The 25,135-nt window shown below is 37.0% G+C and overlaps 1 protein-coding gene across 4 annotated transcripts; it reads right to left on the bottom strand.

The window, feature by feature from the left end:
• Window positions 1-57: 57 nt before the first annotated feature.
• On the bottom strand, window positions 58-24,562 carry med25 (mediator complex subunit 25). 4 transcript variants are annotated; one of them, XM_044101418.1, is made up of 20 exons: window positions 24,417-24,562; window positions 23,220-23,394; window positions 23,099-23,144; window positions 22,265-22,389; window positions 22,085-22,183; window positions 21,888-22,008; window positions 20,681-20,837; window positions 18,580-18,701; window positions 18,369-18,444; window positions 16,554-16,801; window positions 14,850-14,951; window positions 12,962-13,044; window positions 11,763-11,820; window positions 11,568-11,675; window positions 10,196-10,372; window positions 3,474-3,587; window positions 3,289-3,360; window positions 2,098-2,268; window positions 1,889-2,009; window positions 58-514 (listed from the first exon to the last, which is right to left on the bottom strand). In XM_044101418.1, exons 2-20 carry the CDS (start codon window positions 23,342-23,344, stop codon window positions 411-413), a joined length of 2,229 nt encoding a protein of 742 aa, XP_043957353.1. In that variant the 5' UTR covers window positions 23,345-23,394; window positions 24,417-24,562; the 3' UTR covers window positions 58-410. The 4 variants fall into 4 exon arrangements, with proteins under 4 accessions (XP_043957353.1, XP_043957355.1, XP_043957354.1 ...); XM_044101419.1 differs by having other exon boundaries at window positions 63-514; window positions 3,474-3,584; XM_044101420.1 differs by lacking the exon at window positions 3,289-3,360 and having other exon boundaries at window positions 61-514.
• Window positions 24,563-25,135: the final 573 nt, after the last annotated feature.

Raw genomic sequence — 25,135 nt, 5'->3', positions numbered from 1 at the left:
CACAGAAGCTTCGGTTGTTTGTATGTATGCAATCCAAAAGCTCAAGAGCTTCTTCAGTTTTTTTATGCTCAATTTTATTTCATCTGCAAAGACTTGACTTGATTATTTAAAAAGAGAGAGTGAAAGAAAATGTCTGGTGTGAAGCATGAAGGATTAGTTTCCTCCCTGTTTCACAGTTTCCATAAAAAAAATCTTCTTAATTTTTCTGCCCCCAATTAACTCTGGCAGCTCAGCAGGGCTAAAAAAAGCAACATGTGGATTGTTTAATTAAATTGAACATTTAGAGAAGACAAAAAAAAGAATGCAGAATTATAACTTCAAATTGGAAGAAGTAGGAAAGATTAAACTAAAAAAAAAAAAACCAATAATTAAAAAATCAAGATTCAAAAGTCCATTTTGGTTCCGGATCCTCAGAGAAGGTCCCTGATGACGTCCTCATCTGTGATGCTGGGGACCTGGGGCATCCCAGGTTGGGGTATAGGCCCCCGCTGCCCTCCAGACATCAGCATCTGACCTGCACACAGACATACATGAAATATTCAGTAGCGCCGCTAATGGAAAAGCTCAGAGCGGGTTTGTTTGGACAAAAATCTGGAGCCAAAACGGAGAGGAATTCATACGACAGCATGCAGTTTATCCTGCTTTCTTGTCACACTTAAGTGTTTCAAAACAAAGGTTAGACAAAGACGACTTCAGTGAATACAAAAAAAGATGCAATGTCGAAAATATCTAATTTCTGTAAATATCAGCTGTAGTGCGTTTTCACGCTTGATAGTTCAGTTGATTCGGTTTCATTGGGAACCAAAGTTGCAACATTTGTTACACTTTCAGTTGCGGTTGCTGCAGTTCAACTTTCACACTAACTTACTGAAAAACCTGTTCCCCTCCTCGCCTGTGGGGGCGCTGCACCAAGAACCACTTAAGAAACGACACAAAAGACACAAAGCGCAACTTCCTTCTTTGCAAAAATGTAAACAAAAATGGAGTAACATCAAATTTAAATGGTTAGTAGCAAAAAAGACGAAGCATTCTTTCCGCTAACGCAAAATGTTTGTAATTTTAAGACAGAGGTATCCAAAGTGTGGCGCGGGGGCCATTTGTGGTTCCTCAGAACAATTATGGGGGCCCTTGATCATAGTTTAGGCATTAAAGACAAAGTATTCATCCAGGATTTTGTTTTGAATTTAATTCCCTTTAATAGTTAAAAAAAAGAAAAACAACTAATGGCTTTAACTAAAATTCAGACCTGGCATTTTAACTTTATAAGCTTATCAAAATAATCATGAAAATGTAGAATATGGTTTGCAATTATCTTTGTTTTGTTTTTTCATCTGGGAAACTTGCAGGACCATTTTTTGTCTTAAATTTACAAATTGCACATCTCTACAGAAATCTGACTTATTTGTTAATTTCCTTAAAATATTGTCTCTTAATTCATTTATTATTTAGCAAGCACAATTGAAAAATAAAAGTTTTTGCTATTAAAACTTTGTGGCCTGGTGTTCTCTCAGATTGACATGCTAAAAAGTTTGGATATCACTGTTTTAAAACATTCTGGTAAAATTGTCTTTACTCTGCTGATATTATGACTAAACTCTAGTAATTAATCAAAGGTTCTCTTGCCTGGCCTTAATACTCTATCAAATAAACTCAGAAAGGCAGTGATTGGACTAAAAGCTACTTTTTGATAAGATCATTTGAAAAGTTAGAGAATTTAAAAAAATAAATAAATAAAATCAGAAATGGGTCTTTTACAAAACAAATTGTTGCTAATTGCTGCTGGCTAGTCTGAAGGAGCTGAGTTTTAATAGAGAGGAATCTGCCTTTTTCCATAAATATTTTGTCATTTTATCTTCAACTCGCTGTGAACAGTTGTGCGTTTGCTGACCTGCCATTGGCTGCCTCCACTGGTTTTGTATTTGAGGCCCGCCTCCTGGTGCCGGATGCACCATCTGCTGCCCCAACGCTTGGTGGGACATCATGTTTGGCATGTGAGACACCGCACCCTGCTGTGAAAACACACAACAGAAACATTGTTAGGTTCTACAGGCATGCATTTGGAAATTTAGCTTGAAACCAGCTTTCTGTTGCTCTCACTGGCTGCTGCTGGCTGAGAAGGAGACTCCGGAGCTGCGGATTGGCTCCTGGATTCGGGAGGCGGAGAATGGATCCCTGTGGTTGGGTCTGTCCGCCCTGAGCAACCTGATTGGGTGGAGCGCCGCTGACCGGAGGCTGCTGATTGGTTGGTCCTGCTGCTCTCATCGTCATCTAAATGCATTAAATGCAGGTTAAAACAGACCACCAGTGATAACTTTAACCTGAAAACACAGAAAAATTTAAAGTTTTCACACTTTATGTTGCAGAATCAGCCAGAATATGACAAAAAATGGCGACTTATAATCTGGAAATACGGTAATATCATTCCTCTGAGAATTACAAAAAAAAAAAAAAACACCATTCCTGATTGTAAAAATGGAGAACTAACAACAATTACATTATTATTAACAAGAAATGTGTTTAAACATGCCAGCAATAAAACATAAAATACAAGTTTAAGATGGTATTCACTTTGTCCAAGGAAAATTATGTTTGAGTTCAAGCTGGAAGAATTCCTCTACAAGTTATTTTATTACCTGGAAAAATTTATTTACTCTCTATTAAATGTAAAATCAGCTTGCCATAGAGAGCACCCACAATCTGAATGTACTGCATAAAGTCAATTAGCTTCATGCAGGGACAATAAAAACTTTTAAAAAAAATTATAGAGTTAAGTTACAACGGACTATTAGGCTAAAGAATAAGAGGTACGAGAATAAAGTCATATGGGAATAAAATCATAATTATACGAAAATAAAATCAGGATATTATGGGAATAAATAAGTACAATTACGAGAATAGTCATATTTTTACTAGAATAATTACACATGAATTATAAATTTATAGTGTTACCAGAATAAAGTCGTAATGTTAAGAGAATAAAGTTATAGTATTATATTACTTTATTCCCATATTATTTTGACTTTACTCTTGACTATTCTTGATATGGTTAGTTTATTAGTATGTCCCTCATCCTCCGACATTTTACACAGAGCATAATGTGATGCTACTTAGAAGTTGCACTGGTCCCTTTAAATGAAAGCAACTTAAATCAAGTAGTTTTGCTTTAAAAACATGACATTGTTGACAAGCCACACCAGCACCACGCCAGTCCATGCCTACAGTTCACACATGCATGAAGGAACCCGAGTCCGGCCCGTCTGAAAAGGTTAGTTAGTTTGTTGTTCTCACCATGCTGCCGGGCCTTTGCTGCTCCTCCATAATGGAGACCTGACTAACGGGGGGCATGCCCACCACCACAGACTGGATGCAGAGCCGACCAGAGAGGAGCAGAGACAGTTACCAGTAAGGCATGCACCTCCGCAGGCGGCCGCCAGGAGGAGAAACGGAGCGGCTCTGGAGCCGCCTTTGTTTACCTGCTGCTGGACGTTGCCGTGGGAAACCGGGATGGGGCCGGGCGGCCGGTTCAGAAAGTTCTGGTTGGTTGGGACTTGATTGGGCTGCATTGGAACCCCAGCTCCACCCAACTGCTGCAAAAACAAAATACATAGAAAATAAAAACAAATCTCAGTTTTGTTTTTGTTTTTAAATTTAGATTTAAAAAAAATAATAATAATTGAAAATAAAATCCCTGTAGAATACAAGGTTTGGGTCGTAATGTGGGAAAAGTGCAAAGGGATAAAAAAAATAAAAATCTTGCCAAGTATTTTTTGTTTAGTTTGAAGTGCAAATATCTTAATACACTTTAAATAGGAAAACTAACTTAATAGTAACTTTTTAGCAATAAATATGAGCTTGTTTTAAGTCAATAACTTGTTCATTTTGATAGAAAAGAACTAGCTATAATGAAATAATTATATTATAAATTAAAATTCCTTATTCCACTGGCATATTATTTTCCTTGTAACCAATACTTAATTTTAAGGAATTATTAGTTCTGCCTTATTTCAAACGTACTAAAATATTTACAACATAAACTAGATCAGAAATGCTTAACATTTTGTGTTTTTGCAGTTAACACAAAAGTTAAAAAATTATTTAATTAGAAAACAATTAGATGAAAACTTGTGTAAACATTAAGAATAAACTAAAACATACTATTAATTTTTAATTAAACAAAATATTCAGTTTAATAAAAATTAAATATATATACAGCAGAATTGTTTTTAATTTCTTAGGCCTATAAAAAAAAATCTAAAAGTTTTACTTTCAATGTTAAACTCCTGCATAAAAAAACTCATTGTTAGGTAAAAATAAATAAATTAAAATAAGAATAAATTAAAAAAGTTCCCAAAGTAAAAATTCTGTGGCAGAAAGTTGAAATTAAAACAAAAATCATCAATATTTTTGAGGAATTAAAAAAAAACCCCAAAGATTACAAAACATTTTTTTTATCCTTTTACTGTATTTTTGGAATTTCGGAGTGAAAGTGTTGTTCATAGTTTAGCTGCTAAAAATATCCTCAAATGCAAAACATATATTTTATCTACTTAAATTAAACAGCTCTGAATATTTAGTTCTTTTAGCAATTAGCCTGTTTTCTGTCTGTACACTCCAGTTAACAATTTATCAATCAATTAATTAGTTGATTATTTCAACAACCGATTCACGATTAATCCTAATTTCGCTGCAGTTAAACTGAAACTGAATTAAACCTGGAAGAAGTTTTTAATAATTTCCACATCTTTCAATATTACATCTTGTGAAAAGCATTGAACATTAATAATCTTACAACTTTACAGGTTAAAGTTTGTAAAAAATAAAAAATGATGAGACTTACTGTGAAGATCCTCTTCCTCTAATTAAATATTTACACTCAGTTTGCAGGTTTTAATCAATGTTTTTGAACACAAACTCTGTAAAACACAGATATTTCTCACGGGTTGTTGGATTTAAATATTGCGTTTGCCATCAAAAACAACAAAACAAAACACACAAATGCTGCTTGACAATTTAAAGGCTAAAAAAATTCCTACAGTAAAAAATAGACTTGTACTTAAACCCCAAATGAAAAAAACATAAAAGATCTTTTTTGAAAACATAACATGTTTAAATGTGTAAAACGATTCCTAATTGGAAAAAAGTAATTAAACTTCTGCAAATCCTGCCAGTTTGCTGTTTGTATGCACTCCTTCTGCAGAGATAAAGTGTATTTACAGCACACAGATTTTCTTTATGCACTTTACTGTGTTACCAGTGTTGAATGTTTGCGCGGCTGCATTTACACCCACTCTGTCAGACAGCAGATGGGAAGAGAAAAACAAACGCTGAGAAGAAGTGGAGATTTTACTTTAAACCCCACCTGCGAGGCGTTTCTACACAAACTTCCCCCTCAGTCACTAAAACCTGCAGCAGAATCTGGAGGTTAACGTTTATAAATGCAATTAAACATCAACAGAAACCAGAGGCGTCCCGCAGGGTTCACACCGTCTCCAAAGTGGATCTTTTAGCTGTTTTTCTGCACCTTGCCGTGTGATCAAATGTTCTGAAACGGCGCACATCTCTAAAACAGTCTCATTCACACAAAATCTGACGATGCACGTCGCTTTGCCACGTGATCGACAGAAGGTGTTGAAAACGGGCGAGACCAGTTCTTCTTTCCAGGGATCGGCTTCTACTCTTCTGGAAGGCTCTTCACAAGGCTTAGGAGTGTTTATGGGGATTTTTGACCGTTCTTCCAGAAGTGCATTTGTGAGGTCACACACTGATGTTGGACGAGAAGGTCTGGCTCTCAGTCTCCGCTCTAATTCATCTCAAAGCTGTTCTATTGGGTTGAGGTCAGAACTCTGTGCAGACCACTCTGCACCCATGTCTTCATGGACCTTTGTGCTCAAAGGAACCAGATCCAAACGGTTCCCATGCAATTCCATGCAAAGTTGGGAATTGCATGGAATTGTCCAAAATGTCTCGGTATGCCGAAGCATTTAAAGTTCCTTTCACTGGAACTGAGCGGCCAAGCCATCCGATTTCCTACAGATCCTGATCAGGGTAAAACTCAGCAGGTTTAGGAATCTGGATGGAGAGCAGGTGAAGCATTAACCTCTCAGAGTTAAAGAGTTACAGCCAAATAAAATGGATGCAAAATGTGTCTCAAAAGTAAAAATTAGCTCCCACTTCCATGAATAAACTGGCTGAGATAGAATGGTCAAATATCATGCAGGAAGAGTTTCAGATGTTTACCAACGCCAGAAAGGTGCAACCTGCTCTGGGTCATTTAACGAAATATGACCAGTCAACGTTTCAGGCTTTCAGTCCTTGGATGGATGAAGAACAAATAAAATAAAGCTGGACGTTTTGAAGCTACCATCCAGGGCTCCATTTTTATTCCAGTGACAGATTTACACTAAAAACACAGGTGGGTAATGAGTTATTGATTCAGAAAATGACTTTTTTAAACCAAACAAACCTCTGGCATCCAATTGTAATTAGTGTGTGTTCTGGATGATGACATCACAAGAGGCTGAAGAATCGAGTTGATTAGCAGATGCTACAGCAGAGGACCAACTTTTTACAGATTTCAACAGAATCTGAATATTTCAGGTTGGATTTGAGTCGCAAGCGGCCAGATTTCAAATGTTTTGGTCAGAAATCAACTCCAAGGAGTCCAACTGGGCTCAGACATTATACTGCCAGAACAGCCCTCTCCTATAACTCCCCCGCTCAGCTCCTTCAGACTAGCCAGCAGCAATTAGCAAACACCTGCGCATCGTTAATATATGAGCTACTTCTCAGTGAAACGTGGGCAAAAACGTCCTTAAAGGGTTAATAGAGGAACGTTGTTGTAATGACTTCCTGTGGGTGGAGTTTAAGGCACAGTAGGAGTTTTTAAAGAGACAGAGACCCAATTTCAATGTGTTAAATTAGGTGGTAACATTTCTTTCTTCTTTTTTTAGGCCAAATTTGATCTTTAGAGCATTTATATAACAACTTGTCAGCACATTTACTCGATTGTGCTATAAAATGGCAGTAGAAAAAAAAACACACTGCCCCTTTAGGAAGAATAATGATGGTTTACCTTTTGTGATGTCATCCGAGGCAAACAAGCTCGATAGCTTTTTCACATTTAATCTTGGTTATGTAAGAATTTCCAAGAAAAGCAATGAAAAAAATGAGCAAGACGTGTTTGACAGGTGAAAACAGTACAGTTTTCAACAGTAAGTTTGGTTGATTTTACAATATAAAGCGTCAAGCAGCTTTAAGGATCAAATTTCTGGTTCTTTAAAAATGAAAACTAACTGCATCCAGATGCAGATACCGGCACAGGCTTTCAGATTTAAAATGTGTTGGGATGGATTTCACACCCAGGGAGACACAAGGAAAAGAAATGAAGGGCATTTCATCGCCACACCCAGCAAAAAAAAAAAAAATTATTAACTTCAGACTCAGGAAAGCATGATGGAAAAACACCTTCACCCATCCATCTTACTGAATCTGAACAAATCACCCAGGGATGCTGCTAATACGCGCCGCGCTCTCTGACCAGCAACAGCCAGGAAACACACAGCTCTGGGTCTTCTAAGAAAACTAAACCCAGCTTGTTTTTCCTCCGCCGCCGATGATTCATCTGCTGCCTTCAACTCGGTAACCTGCATCACTTGAAACGCCATAATATTCGAATCTGAAAAGGGGAGAATGCTACACAGAAACCTTAACTACTGGTCCAAATTGAATTTTAATTATGCTAAGATTGCTGTAGCACTTCCTTATTAGCAATGCAGCTCTGAATTTGTGATGATACACAAGAGGCAGAGGCAGAAAAAAAAAAAAGTCTTCATTAAAATTTCATGTCTCCTGCCTTCTCTAAATGCCCCGATACTCGTACACACACGACTTATGAGTCACATATTGGGCCTCTCGCAAAGACATAAAATTAGCGGGATGGTTAGACAAGGGCTATCAACACCGATGATATCAGAGCATGAGGAGTAATGTAATCTGAATCATGTAAACTCGCCAAGCAGCTTTATTTTTAAAGAGCAACATGCTGCTTCCCTGGCAGCTCGCTGCTTGTTTAGCAGCGAGAGGAGCTGGAGAAAAGCCATGTGACGGAAAAGGTGGCTAATCCAGAAGAAATGTTGAAAAACGGGCGACCCGATCAGGTCCACCTTCAGCGCCGAGGAGCGCCGGGTTTGATGCAGCATAACCTGGAGGACCGGTTCTGTTTAATGATGAAATTTACACACCCTGAACTTAAAGCTGCAGCAGAGCAGCCAGCGTGACTCGTCATTGTGACGCCATTCGGATATTTAATATGAATTTTTAATATTCTTTACATTAATATGGGCATGCACAGTTCTAGTTATAGAGGCGGAAATAATAAATAAAAAAAAATTCACATGAAAAGTAATTTACTGGATGATGCTACAAGAGTAAGAGATGTAAAAATAACTTGATATTTCTACCCACTCCTTTGACCATGTGATTATACTTTATTACTGTCCTTCTTTTGCTTTGCTTTACATTTACTTTGTTTGTATATAAGTTTGTTTATTCTTTTATTACACCAGATTCAAATTAAGTCAAGCCATTGAAGGAAAAAATAAATAAATGAATAAATTGACTGAAAGTTTCTGGAAAATAAAATAAATAAAGTTACTGTTAAGAAACAAATTATAAGACAGTATTAAGGCCAAGCTAAGATTATGTTTCATCTCTAGAATAAGATCAAAATATAAAAAAAATATATATTAATTTTACCAAAACAAAGTCGCAATAAAATGAGAATAAAGGTGTAATATCACCAGAATAATCAAAATAACAGGATTAAAGTTGCAGTTTAATCAGAATTGTAGTAATATTACAATAATAACTAGAAGTTGTAAAAATATGAAAAGTCACAATATTAAGAGAAAAAAGCCAAAATATTGTGATAATAAAGTTGTAATATTAACAGAATAAAATGAGAATAAAGTAATAAAGTAAAAGTTAGAATATTACCAGAAAAAAGTTTAACAATAGGAGAATTAAATAGTAATTATATGAGAATTTCTCCATGAGAAATTATATTAAAACTTTAGCATCAGATTATCATCAGTAGCAGGATTTAAAACAATTATTTCAAATCTTGATAACTATTGAAGTTTTTTTTCCTCCCTCAATAAAAATAAACTTTTTCTCGTAATTTTACAATCATTTTCCGGTAATATTGCATCTTTATTCTACTAATATTATAGCAATTCTCAGAATTTAAAAAAAGACATAAAAAAAAAAGCTCTAATAGTCATAAAATTAGGAGAACGCCACATTTTTCTTGAAGTGATCAACATCAAACTCTGTGAGTTGCATCTGCAGCGCATCATGAGATCATTTTGAACCCGGTTCAAAGAACCGTCTGAAACCTCCACAAGGAAGATCAAAGCAGTTTATGAGACTCATAAGGGATTTTAAAGTTATATCGTTCATCGTTATCATGAAAAATTTCCCACCATGAATGATAAAATCCTATTAATAACATCTGAAAACTGTTATTGTTATCCTATTTTATCCACTGTTGGTTACATGAAACCAACAGCTGCTGGAGTTCTGACTAAAACCAGGAAGATAGAGCCCATAACACCAGTTTTAAAGTCTCTCCACTGGCTCCCTGTAGCTCAAAGAATAGACTTTAAAATACTGTTGTTAGTTTATAAATCACTGAATGGTTTAGCACCACAATACATTAAAGATTTGCTGCTGTTGTATTAACCTTCCAGAACTCTCAGGTTCTGGTTCTGGTTCTGCTCTGCATCCCCAGAACCAGAACCAAACGAGGAGAAGCAGCATTTAGCATCTATGCACCAAAAATCTGGAACAAACTTCCAGAAAACTGTAAAACAGCTGAAACACTGACTTCCTTTAAATCTCAACTAAAAACCCACTTGTTTAGAGTTTTATTTGAAACGTAATCAATTGCAAGATTATTGACGGAATCTGACTTGATATTGTTTTTATTGTTGATTCTATGTTGCATTGTGTTTTTGTGTTTGATTTGATGTAAAGCACTTTGAAATGCCTTGCTGCTGAAATGTGCTATACAAATAAAGTTTGATTGATTGATTGATTGATTGATGAAAGCATCAATAAATATCGATAAATTAAAAAGTGTGATTAAGTGTGCAGTTCAGTGATCAGAATCAGACTCTGCCCACCAACCACTCACCGCTCTGTGCTGCTGGACCTGCTTGTGGTTGGTGATGACCTGCCGGATGCCGTTGACGAAGCCGCTCTGGTCGTTGGGGATGAGGCCCATGAAGATCTTCTTCTTGGAGGAGTAGAGCAGCATCAGCACCCTCACTTCACACGGCGAAGTTGTGTGGGGGAAGTGCACACATCCTGCCTATATAAATATACACAAAAACATTCATTTACACATCATTTATCCCCCATTTCAGGCCCAATGTTGTAATTCCACACATTCATAACAATGTGGTATTTTATTTAGCAGTTTAACACATTTGTCTAGACGGTTGTATCTTTAGACGCCTCCGAACTTTAAGGTCAACAGAAACCTTCAGACAGTTTTCTCTCATATCCAGCAACACAAACTGTTAAACGTTTTAACAGACTCGGTTCAAATGGGGACCAACATTTGTTACATGTTCAGCTGGTGAGGAGCGGTTTCACACCAAACCCTTTTTAAAAGCTGTTCCCCTCCTCGCCTGTGGAGGCGCTGCACCAATAACCACTGAAGGAAACGACACAAAAACCCCTGAAGGAAACACTCAGGGAAACTTCCTTCTTCATGAAATGAAACAAAAATGTAGCAGCGTCAGATTTTAGTAGCTGTAGGATTTTTGTTTTGGTTTTGGGAAAAATAAACAACATTTCTTGGGCTAGATGCCCACATTTGTTTTGGTTGTATTTACCCAGAATGCAATGCGCTATGTTAGTTTTATTCAACTCTTTGTTTAACTGTTGATGCCACTGGGTTTTTATACCTTGTGCAGCTCTTTGGTAAACTTGGGCTTTCCTTATTCATGTAATTTGCCAGCGTTAATTATTTTTTAAGATTTATTTTGCACATCGATGGCTCTTCTCAATTGACAACAGAACACAAATTGTGGATTTTTCATTGTATTTTTGTGTGTTTCATTGTCTTTTTCTTGTTTCCCCCAGGATAGAAAAGAAAAACAGAAACTATCAGACTGTGGCTTCGTAAAGCGAATACAAATGGTGTTAATTCATAAAGTGCCTTTGGTGGAGCTTATAGTGAATTAGAGATGCAGCTCTGCTTGTTTTCTCTCAAACTTTTACAATAAACTTTAAGAACTTTGTTTATATTTTACAAAATAATATTTACATCTGAAGTGAAAAAACATTTAAAATATTTAGGCTGAAAATTAAGACATCATGTGGGTAAGAAACCGTCTTCAGAGTTTTTAATATTATCACTGGAACAAGAAGTAATGTTCAGGCCACCTAGTGGGCAAAGAGGGAACTTGCGCTTGGATTTCACCAAAAATAAAGTCAGAAATTATAAAGTTCAACAAAAATAAAAATACATTTGGAGGTTTAGCAAGAGTAACACTCACAAAACCATTGGCCATGATGCGATAAAGGCCCCTCAAGGAATCCATGTCTTTGCTGGTGAAGAGAAACTGAACCATTCGAGAGTTTCTGAACAGATGCCCTAAAGTCGTCTGCAGGAAAAACAAGACGGGTTACAATTTCAGCGTCACTCCAGAAGTTTCTGCCGCATAAAAGGCTGTTAGAAACAGCTGGCTCACCAGTAACTGCTGTGGGATCAGCTGCATGATGAGCTTCTGGGGCCACTGGTCTGTGTTGCTGCAGGCAGACGAAAGCGACACGATCACGGAAAAACGAAAACTGACAGCAAAGCCAGGAAACGGTTTGATGAGGGTCAAAATGTGGCGTAAAATTCAATTAAATGCAAAAATACTCTGTTTATCCCAAAGGGGAAACTAAATGTTGCCATAACTCATCTCATCCAAGTATCTTCACAGAGTCACTGCTGCGCTGTGGGCAGCAAGGATAGCAGTCAGTCTCCCAACCAATCTGAAGCAGCCTCTGACTGAAGACTAAATTAGTGTCAAACATTTGTGCAGCAACAGTTTTTGCTTATTTAACAGAAATTAATGTTTCCAGAGGTCATCAAAGGTCAACCAGCTCAACCACATTTACAAAATAACAAAAAAAATTTTTTGTCAATCAATTGCAATGCAAACATTTTAGCAGGACCACAATAATTATTAGCATTTTTTATTATTATTTTCATGATTTGGCAGAGATGGGGAGGACAAGTTGTTCTCTGGTGACACTTGAAGTTTAACCCCATAAATAATATAATTTATGTAGCACAGTTGATCGACACAATATTTAGCTTGATTCTGGAAACGTGGACATTTCATGTCATCTTTAAAACAAGAGCGGCACAAACAAAACATTTTGCTGCACAAACATCATTTTTGATGCAGCCCAACTTCCCTCGGCTCTGTTGCTGCACGATGCCAACATCTCAATGTCCAGGCAGAAGATGATTCCACATTAACATCAGTGGTTGGAAAGCCCTGCTAATCCATCACCTTTGCTTTTGCCGCTCATTTTTTTCTCTCCATCTGGCCTTATGGTTAGAAAGACTTTGAGGTCGGGAATATCGATAGAAGAGATGGTGTGAACTTTTTCCGCCCTCTCCATGAAATCTCCTTTTCGACTCCTCTGGATTTTCAGGTTGTAGTTGAGGTATTATTTAAGCTTTTGAGATGCTAACCGTACAGCATCCAGGTGTTAAAAGTGACTAAATGAGCGTATGAGGAAACCCCCGACTAACGCTGAGCTACATCTGTCAAGAGAATCCACCTTAATGTTTACAACCATCAGAGACTAATTGTCCTACTTAAAAAACTGACTATAACAGACAGGAATACATGTTGAAACGTGACCTCTGAACCCGGCGTTAGCTACTCACAGGTTTTCTCCTTGGTTGACGTAAACCTGACACGGCAGGGAGCGCGTCAGTTTGGTTGAATCCATTGACGAGGCTTTGGGCTTCTGTGAAAATAAGGAGAAACAAATTGCTTAGCAGGTCTGAGAAGTAAATAAAAGCTTTCAAATTTAATTCTTCTTCTCAGCATGAAGCAGCGTGGAAGCAGCTGAGGGCTGAATTTCAGTGTTTCTGAGGCACCACCCAGGAAAAGGACGTGCGGTTTGTCCAGCTCGAACCTTTGTCAGCGACCCCAATCAGGATAAGCAATTACAAAAAGTCCCAACGGTAGAACTGCCAAGTCTCATCTACAGGGCATCAATACAGGATAAATGATTAATCAATCACACATTAGTCAGGTCCACTGTACTCAATTACAGATTTATTGCAGTGAAGACAAATGGGTAATTTATTTTAAGTGCTGGCTAAGGCAGAAAGGACATGGAGTAAAGACGTGGAGAGTTACAAAACAATTCTTTCTGCTCTAAATCAGGGGTTGATTAGAACAATTGCTGGTGAATCCCAGGGAGAAAAACCCACACCGATCATCCTGCGTTGATGATGCTGTGCTTTGGAAAACCTCCATCTCGTCCCTTTCATCAACAACGGCTTTCTGCAAATGACTTTTAGATGCTGCAGTTTAATTCTTCCCAACAATACAAACCGCCTCTTCGAAGAATCAATTCCCAAACAGATAGCCAGATGAGCTACCAGGAGGAGGAAGCCGTAGATTAAAACCAATGTTTCATGCTCCCAATTTGACCCGTCGGGCCGTTTATGGATTTAGACTTTACGAAGCTTCTCAATCTTATTCCTATCCATTTAACCGGCTTCGATAATTCTGACAAACAGATGAGGGAGGATGGGACTACAGTCGATGGCGGCGATTGATCGGCCCGGTGCGAACACGTATGGTGTCCCATACGAGCCACATAAACGCAGTCGAACTTCCTGGTTCTGCACTGTAAACTGGATCAATTTGACCTTGTGTTGAAGCGGTGGAAGGAGGACGGTAAGTGATGCGTGATTAATCAAGCTGCTCAGCAATCGATAACAAAGGGGCTATTAGGAATTTGCACCATGGTGGCTCCAGGGTGATGATGATTGCATCATGTTACCCCCACCTGCAGCTTTGGAGCTGATCAATTACACCCAGGGGGTAACGTTTTAATTTTAGATAGTTTATTTCAAGATGAATAAAAACCAGAGGAGTGTTTGATTTATGCAAATTTTGACTCTTATGACTCACAAAAAATGGAAAGTTTTCTCATAAAATTGGAATGCTGAGAGTTTTGGGAACATAATCGCTGAATTATGACCTATGTGATCATGGAGGAGACTGGTGACGACACAGTTACCCATTCACAGAGAAAACAAGCCGTAAAGGGTGATTCCTAAAGCAGCTGGGTGCAGAAACAGAAAACAACAGAAAAAATAAATGAATCCTACTGATTTGAATGGGGAAGGATCATATCACCAACTCCACTGTCTGCCGGCTTTCTAACCTTACAGAGATTTAAAGAGGAGCAGCAAAAGCAAATGAGGTGGATTAGCAGAGCTTGTGGGATATTATCTCTGCTGCCTGGACATTGAGCTGGTAACATCATACAGCAGCAGTCTTCAGTCAGAGGCTTCTTCAGACCGGTTGTAACACTGACTGCTATCATAGAGCCCTCCGGCCCACAGCATCACCAAGCCACCAACTCTTTGAAGATTCTTGGATAATAATCGAAAATCATACAGAATTTGTTCCAAGTATATTACTGGAAAGTTTTTTTTATTTTTTGGGCCGTTAGAGGTTTTTTTAAAGCTCCCAGACAAAGAATGGGCAGAGAGAGGACAGCAAGCTGAAAGTCGCTGGGTTCTGGGTTACCTCTTGCCACTCCAGAACGCCGGTCCAGGCCACAACCTTATTAGCCACGCCTTGAGGCTGACCCATTGGGTTTGCATTAACTTGACCTCCGGGAACGCCGGCCTGCAGACAGAATAAAGGAGTTAACATTTTTAATGTAAGTGGGAAATGCATTTTAATTAAAGGTAAACATTTTCTGAAGAAAATCAAACTGTGATCTCCAGGAGAAAATAAAACATTTGGTTTTGATCACATTGAAAATCCATTCTGATATCAAGGTTCAGATATTTTACCATGTTAGTGGCTGCAGCGTAAATTAAAGCTCTAGAATTAAACATAAAATCTGATTCTGACTTTCTTTTGTCCAACATTCAGACTGAGGAACGAGTCGACCTCTTAAAAGCCACCAACAGTTTCACAGCAAGGCAGTTTCATTAACCTGCCACTGTTCCCACTTCAGTAATTAAAATGAACAAACAAAAGGCTCCGCCGCGTCCCGCCCTGTCTCCGGCGCATGCTCGCTCGCTCGCCCCGTTTCGCTCCGTCTCACCCCGTCTCACCACGTCTCACCGTATCGTAGAATCAGCTGCATCATTGCTGCGACACACTGGGATGCGTTTAATAAACCATTTCAGCTCCTTGACTGGTGGATTAACTTCAGATGGCAGACAAATTAATAGGGCTGAAACGATTAATCGATTAATTTAGTCATCGATTAATCGTTAACTGGAGTATGTAGACGTATTCTGTTATGGCATTTTAAGCGATTTTTCTTATTTTCAAAATGAATTTATTTGTTTATTTGTATTTTATGATGCATTTCTAATATTGTACAGAACAGGTTAAATGGTGGATAAATGAAAAATCTGTAGAAAGTGCCACTTTTTTATATGATTAATCAATTAATTGTCAAAATAACTGATGAACATATAGAAACCTTCATCTCACGTTACTTCTCTGAACATTGAATTAACATTCATTGTACTTCTAACGTGTTGTTTTTTAATATTCATCATCTTTTGTCCTCATTTGGAGACAATAAAATTGATAAGTTATAAACATCATGAAACATTATTCCTACCCGATGAAAATGTTCACATTTTCCCCTTACAGGGCAGAAAATTAAACCTACAATGTGATTTAATGACATTAAGTAGAGTAACACGGTAAACAGGACTGAAACAATTAATCAGATTATTGATGAATGCTTTTAGACTTTAAATCTTCTAATGCATTTCTGATAATGTAGAAAAATACTGAAAAGAGCTCATAAGATTATTTCTCAGAATTTGAACCAGGTGAAGCTCAAACTTTGCCACATGAGTTCTGGCTAGAAGATAATTACAGAAAAGGGTTTCTTTTAACTTTAATTTCAAAACGTATTTATTCATTGTGCAGTTTTCGCTTCTTTAGAGACAATATATTCCTGTTAATCAGTTACTAAACTAGTTGACGATTATTTCAACAATCGATTAATCACAAATAATCCGATTAATCATCTCAGACCTAATAAAAAAACATTTCTGTCTTGAAAAAGATAAAATTGTAGAGTTGAGGTTTATATCTATTAAAATAAGTTACAACAGCAGGGGGCAGATGAGTGGCTCATGCTGCAAATTAAGTTCACGCTTTTTATTCCTTTAATACGTAAACCTGAGTCCCTGCAAATAAAATGAAAATGCATTCACTGATGACACAAAATGTGTTAAATCTAAACTGTCTCACGATGTTGGGCTGTGCTGACGGCGCCGTGGGCTGATTGGGCTGATTGGGCTGCGGCTGCGGCTGGACCTGCTGATTGGCCACCAGCTGCCCCGGGGGCGGAACGGTTTGCTGTGGATTGGGGGGAACCTGCTGGGGCATCATCGGCTGGGTCACCGTGGTAACCGTCGGTAGGCTAGGCTGCCCGTGCTTTGACCCGGAAACCGAAGAAATCGGCGGATTCTGGAACGGCCCACTGGCAATTCCTGTGACTGGAAGAAAGAAAACAAAAACGTTCAGACGACAGAAAAAGTTACTCACAGGAGATTCGTTTCAAATATGATGAAAATAAAAGATCTCCTAAAGCAAAGCAAAAATGGATGGAAAGAACAACAAAAAGAAGCTCCTGGCTCTTTTTTACTGAGCAGAGTGGAAACGTTTCAGGTTCCTGTTGCTTTTCAGAATGGCGAACAGGGGAAACATACGGAAAGCCAGTTTAATATACAATGTCCAGCCTGACTGTGTTGTTTTTGCACAATTACTTTGCAGAAAGAAAGTTTTTTGAAACAATTAATTCAATGGGAACGCCTTCACAGACATTCCTTTAGTTAGCAATAAAATGTAAATAGTATTGCATTTTAAGAAATAAAATATATATTTTCTTCTTTAAATTTGCATCGTTTAATGTATTTGCATTGTCTGTTTAAATTTGGTTTGGTATTTAGTTTTTACCATTTATTTAAATTTTGTGTTTGTTTTTATGTTTTAAATTATGTTAGCCGACCTCAAGTGTCAAGAAAGGTAAATAAAATGTATTATTATTTATTATTTATAATATTGAATAAATATTTAAGTGGTTTATTAAAAAATTTTACAAAATGTGCCAACTTTTTTATCCAATTAAATCACCAAAATAATCAATAACATAATTAATTACTAAAATAATAGTCAGTTGTAGCCTTAATCAAGTTTAGCCGAATAAATTATTATTTATTGTATTATCATATTATTATTGCATGTTTGTCGGATATCATGCAGTTATAAGTGGAGACTTGGAAGACATTTATTTTACTTTTAATTTTTAAAAAAACAAATTGTTGGTTCAAACTCTAAATTATGTGGTTTTTACTTTGTTTCTGTTTTAAAGCTAAAACTGTGTTCAGTTTCTTATATTTCTTTCCAATTTTTTATGAATAAATACCATAATTACAAATATACGCTATTTATATAATTTGTGTACTTTATCTGTTTTTTAACACTATAAAACTCAAAATCTTACCAGGTGTTTATTTTTTTGGAGTTTCTTGTAAAAATACCTTCGTACATTTGAAATAGGACAAAACTAACCTACAAGTGAATTTTCAGCACAATATCAGAACTTGTTTTGAGTCAATATTTCTCAGTATAAACGAAACAAAAACTAATTCTACTGGCAGGTTTTTTCACTTGTAAGAAAATGTCTTATAAGTCACAATCTGCCAGTATTTTTTTATTAACATTAAGGAATAATTGGCTCAAAAGAAGCCAATATTTTTAATGAAAAGTTACTTGTAAGCTAGTTTTGTCTAATTTCTTATATCTTCAGGTATCTGCACAAAAAATACTTCCTGAGATTTTGTGTACTTTTGCAGTGAAAAGGTGTAATTTCTACACATCAACAACCTCAGAGCTTCACAAAACCAGAGAGTAAAGTGGCTGGTAAACATCTCAAACATAACAGGGTTTTCTAAGGGGGAAGAAAATCCCAGACATGGTAGATAAACACAGGGGAAAAAAAGCAAAACATTGCTTGGCAAAAATTAATTATTCTCAAAAGCTTAGCACCTCCTGTTAACTTACAGCGATTCTTCTGGTTATTGGCTGCATCCACGGCCATCTGTGCAGCCACCTGAGCAGGAGTCAACGGAGGCTGGTTCTGCAGGAAGCAGATTAAAGGCACACAAATACAGCGTCAAACATTTTCCAGAGGAAGACATAAACGCCACGTTCTGAGCGCGTGCCAAAAAGCAGGTGGCAGGAATTAGCATGAAGGCGCCTGCTTGCCCGTTACCTGATAACTGTGTGTGGGGTTGATGGGTGGGGGGGCCTGCGACGGTCCGACAACAGACTGGCTACCAGGCAGCGGCTGAGGAGGGAGGACTGGTTTGTGTGGTTGTCCTCCGCCTGCGGAAACTAATAAAGATGTTTCCATGAGACAAAAACTGAAAATGTGCTGTGCAGAAGGTGTTGGGGTTCGTGTATTTCTCTCTCCTACGCACCAAAAAAACGGTTCAAAACAACCAACTCTTTCTGTCAGTCCGCTAAAACCTTCATCGGAATAAATACAGAGCAGAAAAATTGTGAAAAAGCAATTAAGGTGTGAAAATTAACAGCCATAAATTATTTAGCAACAACATAAATAGAAGAAACCTTGAAGCTCATAAAGTAAAGGCAGTTTGAGAGAAACATGTAGGTGGATGATAAAATAGATTTTCTCCATAAAATGAACAGGAAAATAAACACATATCTAAAGTTTGCACACAGCAATGCATTTAAAAAATATTGCAAGTCAGATGTAGGAAACACTCAGCCCGACCTTATATGGGCATTGACATGATGCAGTAAACTTTGCACAAGCATGTTGACGTGTTTCCACTTCTTCCTGAACAAAAACAACCTTTGGATTTTTTTACAGAAACATGCCAAACCGCTGGCAAATCTGGAAGAGATGTGAGCAAATATGATTCGTCCAAATGAGGTGCAAAGCCTCCAGAGGTGCTAATCTAAATAATCCAAAAGGATTTACCCAAAATGGCGCCACACTGCAGTGGGAGAAGTTTAGCAGCTGTGAGCCTGGGAGTAACAAAGGAAAGTAACTTTTCATCACACGAGTTAAAACTGTTACTAAACATTCAGTGTGTTTCATTGAGGACTGACAGATTTAGAAAAGAGCCTGGTTTCAACTAAAGGTTTGTTCTCCAGGGTCTGAACCATCACACTTTGACTCTGTCAGGATTAGTAATGGGACTTTTCCTCCAGGCACTCATATTTCTATACACAAACAAAATTTCAAACTTTTCTATAGATCTAACTGTCCGTTGTTCCCCAACCGTTCCAATCCAATCTCTGCTGTAAATGTTTGTTTTCATTCTGTAACTGAAAATGTTTTGGGCTTTTGCTTCTCATTTTCTCTGTTTTACCTTTTAAATACAACTATTTGGTTCTGCATTCTAAATCTTTGTTTACAAGAAGTGTATTTTGTTACGATGGACTTTGTGCCGCAGCAGTAAATATGTGGATTAGGCAGATGTCTGTCGTCCTTCCTTTGGAAAAACTGAGTCGTGATCAAATTGGACATATTTTTGAAGCTTTGCAAACCGGTTGAGTCTTTCCTACTTAAACCCTAAGATGTGTGTCTTTTATCATGTTATTTTGCTCATTTATTTGTTTATTTTTCCTGCTTTTTGTCTCGGAGTAGTCGTGAGGTGAAACGGACTGGAGGGGGAAACTAATTGCATCTCATCTCTTATTCATGTGGGGGATTTTCACTGCAAAGACACAAAATCCTACCAAGTATTTTTGGTCGAGTTTCTAGTGCAAATATTTTAGTAAACCTGAAATAAGACACTAACTTAAAAGTAAGTTTTTGGTAAGATGGGAGCAGCTTGTTTTAAGTAAATAATTCCTTAATATTGATGAAAAAGTTCTAGTCCCATTGGCAGATAAATTAGGTTACAACATGGGGAAAATGTCGTCTTCTAAGTAATTATCTGCCAGTGGAATTAGCATTTTGTCATCAATATTAGGAAATTATTTCCTTAAAGCAAGCCTCTATATTTTGCTAAAAACTTATTAAGTTAGTTTTGTCTTATTTCAAGTTTACTAAAATATTTGGAGTGGAAACTAAAACAAAAATACTTTGTAGATTTTGTGTTTTTGCAGTGATGTTATTATTATTGTTTTGTTTTTCTTGTGTGTGGGAGGAAACACGAGGTTCTCTTTTGTTCTTTGTGTTTGCAACTGATTTAAAATTAATAAAAACAATAAAAAATAAGTTTAAAAAAAACCCCAAACTGTTACTTAAACTAAGGAGTCCAGATCAAGTCTGAAACTCGCGTCGCTTCTCTGGCATCCGAAGCTCCAATAAAACCCGAATCCTGTGAAAGTCTCACCAGGCAGAGAGATTCCTCTGACCAGAACCATGTGGAACGGGTCCTGGCTGTAGTCCGGATGCGGTTCCACGGCGCCGGTCACCGGAGACGCCCATTCGTACAAAGCCCTGAGAGCTGGCAGCTTCCGCGGAGCGACCACAGAGAAGTGAATCCCTCTCTGCAGAAAAAACGTTTTTTTAATCCTTCACAATCAAAAACTCTGAATCTCAGACACACATTTTAAAGCTCTACGCTTTTCTGGGCTAATATTTCCAAACATGAATCATGAATTTCAAACTATTTCTGATATTCAATGTTTTGTGTGATTTGCTTTCAACTTGTTAACAGCAACTTAATGTTAAATAAATGATTTTTAAGGAATAAATAAAGTTATTCTTTATTAAACCAAAATGAAAACAACATGTAAAAGCTGAGTGGTAAACTAAGTACAACAGGGATTAAACAATTAACCCGATTAATTGTGATGAATTGAAAGGTGAAATAATTAATTTAGTAACTGATTAATCGTTAAGAGGAGTTCAGGTAATCTGCTGAAAAAATAACATAATTCAGATCAGTAATTAAGCCAAAACTGTACAAATATAAATTCATTTTGCATTTAAGAGAAAAAATAAAACACTTTGTAAAAATGTTTTACCCAAAACTCTTCAAGTAGAAAAGTTTTAGTTTCACCTTGTTTAAATTTTAGGCAATAAAATGTCAAATTTATTTATATAGCATTTTTAAAAACAGGTTTAAAACGGCACCAAAGTGCTGTACAAAACCAATAACACAAGAGAATAAGTTGATGAAAAGGGAAATAATTAAAAAATAAATAAAAAATAAAGTGAAATAGTAAGAATAATAAGTAAATAAAATAAAATAAAACATCACAACAATAAAAATGCTTATTTTCTTATTTTAAAAATGTCTAGAATTATTTAATTGTTTGCATCTTTTAATGTATTTCTAATATTGTATAAAAAAAGGTAAGAGGTTAAATAAAAAAATCTATTAAATGTGCCAATTTTTTATCTGATTAACTGATTAATCATCAGAATAATCAAATACTAAAATAATAGTTACTCCAAACAAAAATAAACATTTCTAAAGAGGAAGTAACATTCAAACTAGCAGTTTGATTCTACTTTAAAAATAATATATTGGAAAATGCTTAGAGGTGATTAATTACGCCTCAAGTCTTGAATTAGAGCAAAACGTTTCTTACATCTCTGATGATTTTGACCAAGTTGTCCGCTGTGAAGCCAGTGTAGCTGACGCTTTCCACAGCGGGAAGCAGATATGGAGGGGAGTTACACAGCAGCACACACACCTTATGCGTTTGACCTCTGCAACAGTGCAAAAAATGACAAAATTAATCTCAAATAACACACAGATTGAAGATCTGAAGAAACACAAGCTTACATTTGTTCTCTCATCTTTTTAAAGTCGTCAAAAAGCTGCAGGGCCACAGAAAGTCCCTCTGCAATCAGACTGCAGCTTTCAGCTCCGCCTCCCATGAACCTGTAGGAAACCAAAAGCTAAGAATCATCCCAGCTCCGAGGAGAAATGTTGATCTGGATTAAAGAAGATGAAGTTATTTACTGGATGCTGTCGATCCACGACACAAACTCGAAAGCAGAGCTGGTTGGTGCGTGACACTGGACGTATGACTCGGGCGCGCAGTCCACCGTGTTGAACACCACCAGACCGTACTGCGTCCCTCCGTACTGCAGGAAACAAAGTGGTGCTCACCTTCAAGAAACACTCCGATTTCAGTCAGAATATGAAGAGAGTCGGGATGCAAACAATTAATGGGTTATTAGATTAAAATTAGCTCTAATCGATTAACTAATGACGTCAGTTTAGACTTATTTTAGTGGTGTAGTTTGGCCGCCATTCAGCAGAGGGCGCAACGGATCATCTATAAACGGAGCCAAGATGGCGGAAAATAGCAGAACGGGAAAAATGAAACAATCTAAACAGGGATGAAAAGTGCACTACGGATCTGGTTAGGAATACAAACGCTCTACAAGCTGCTTAAATTTATGTGAATAGCGCTCATTCTTAATCGATTTGCTACGAAGACCAGGAAGTGACGACAGAATAGCGGAGAAGATAACGAAATGAACAGACATGACACGAATAAGCACGGTTAATTTCGACGATTAAGTGTAATAATGTGAGAAAACCACGATTTTACAATTATTCAGTCAGTATTTAACACAGCTGACACAAAAATGTGGGTTTTTTTTTTTAACGTAGCTATTCGTGTTATGGAAAGGCGGCTGGGCCTCTTGGTACAAAATAAAACTCAAGTTTTAAGAAAATGGCCGCTTATCAATTCATCATTAGTCGATTGGTAAAAGCAAACAACTTTAGATTAACTCATTAATCGATAACTTGCATCCCTTATGGAGCAGTAAGAATGGCACTCACGTCTCCACCGAAATCTGTTTCTGCAGGAGGGCCCCCGTTGAAATATCTTGAAAGAAAAATAAATATGGGAGTTAATTACGGACACAATGAAACTCACCAGTTTGGATGTCCAGGAACTTACTCAATGGCTGGAAGAATGTAGTTTTTCCTTAAAGACTCGAAGTATGGTCCGAGGTTGGCCGTTCCTTCGATGACGAACACCACATCAGCAACCTGGTTGGGCCCAGGTTTGGTGGAGGGCTCCATGCCTGCTGCAGAGCTCAGTCCAAGGAAGGAGGAGGAGGAGGAAATGTCATCTAAATATAAGCAGAGAGGAAAGAATATTCACACCCCTGGAACGGCTTTGTGCTGTTGTCACAAAATCCAATTGAGGTTCTATAGACAGACCAACAAAAAGTGGTGAATTATTTTACATAAATTATTATATTCAGCCCCTCTTTACTCTTTTAGTCATAAAGGCAGATTAATTTGTGAATTAAGAATAAAAATGAGTACCTCTATGGTCCAGACAAAAGTAAAATTCAATAAAAAGTTTGTAATATTTAAAAATGTATAAGGGCCACGTTTCTTTTATCCTCAAACCTTTTAATAAAAGCCGTATATACAAACCCTCTTAGTGTCTGTTTAACCTGCATAACAATGCCATAATTTGTTCTTAAATTGATAAGTGTTTCAGATTTTTGGAGTGGATAAATGTTTGATCTGAATAAATCAGAAATGTCTTGTTCTCTCCTTTACAAAAGTAAGTCACTTAGACATGAAATTACTTTAAATTATATGAATGTGCACACAACATACAAAAGAAAAGAATTGTCAATAAATGTAAATTCAAACATTTTAGTCACAGTTTATAATGCATCAGAACTCGGAGAGGAATTCATTTTAAGCTGTGCAGGTGCTTTTACAAGTAGATTAAAGTCACAAACTACTTTAAAGCACTCACAGAAACACCTATTTTAATATTTTTGCAAAGAAAACAAGATATCATAATACATAACTTGTGTGTAATAATGAAATCCGTGTCATCGTGTTTAAATTTGGAGAAAAAGCTGATCAAAAATGGTAGAACCATCCCTTTATTCCAGCTCCAAATCAACATCATACTTGTTCATTTGTTAGTAGCCGATTGAAAAGCCAGTCTAAGCTAAATCCAAGTAAACATTTTTTGTTTAATCAAGTTTATATGAATCTAAAACCAGAATCAATAACCGGTGTGATTCAACAGAGCTTCTTATTTAGCATTAGCATTGGCAATAGTGAGTGTTGGAGTCTAAATTGCCTCCTTATAACTGTAAGTTAGACAGCGGTATAGACTAACCTGGTGTTTCACGGCAGTCCGTTAAAGTGTAGGATCGGATAAACCGGAATCAAATCAATCTTAATAGAAAACTAAGCTGACCAGCTGCGAGGCTAGCGTTATCATAAATAAACTCATTTGTTTGATTTTTTTTACGGAAATGACGTCTAAACCCGCCCACCAAGACGTAACACTTCTTCTTCTTCGCTTTAGGTCTATGGCAGATGGGGCCATCTGCCATAGGGGCGCAGTGCTTCCTTCCACAAGTCTGACCGCTACGGACACGTCGACGCGCCCGCCATATTGGCAAGGGAGATTGCTGCTCGGAAGAGAAGAAAACGGGCGGAAATGTGCGTTTCCAAAAGGCCTACATGAGCTTGAGGTTTACATTATAGATGAAATTTGTTTACCAAAAAATTATAAATTGAATTAAAGGTGTTGAATTCTTAGGAAAATACCTTAAATAAATATTTACATATAATAAGAAAAGGTGAAAGTAATGCCATATTCCAATTGTTTTTAATTAGATTTTTTTTTTGACTACGACAAACAATAAAGAATAATAAAATAATAATAATATATTAATAAGAAAAAATAATAATAGTTACTCACTGGCAGTAACAGTTAATAGAATAATCTAAAAATAAAATTTAATGCTTTAAAGCATCATTTAATGAGTAAAACAATACAATTGAGGCAAGTGAGGAGTTGAAATCCTATTAGGTATTATCTGAGCAGTT

This window comes from Gambusia affinis, linkage group LG19 (genome assembly GCF_019740435.1).
Source record: "Gambusia affinis linkage group LG19, SWU_Gaff_1.0, whole genome shotgun sequence".
NCBI classification, from domain to species: domain Eukaryota; kingdom Metazoa; phylum Chordata; class Actinopteri; order Cyprinodontiformes; family Poeciliidae; genus Gambusia; species Gambusia affinis.
The sequence above is the reverse complement of the archived record's forward strand: the minus strand, read 5'-3'. Positions and strand labels throughout refer to the sequence as shown.

Excerpts from the sequence above, each read along its gene's own strand:
- med25 (XM_044101418.1), bottom strand. The coding sequence starts at position 23,344 with ATGGAGCCCTCCACCAAACCTGGGCCCAACCAGGTTGCTGATGTGGTG. Across the intron at positions 20,838-21,887 it reads TGGTCAAAATCATCAGAGAT|AGAGGGATTCACTTCTCTGT; the intron begins GTAAGAAACGTT and ends TTTTTTCTGCAG. Across the intron at positions 3,361-3,473 it reads ACGGCAACGTCCAGCAGCAG|TCTGTGGTGGTGGGCATGCC; the intron begins GTAAACAAAGGC and ends CTCTGCATCCAG.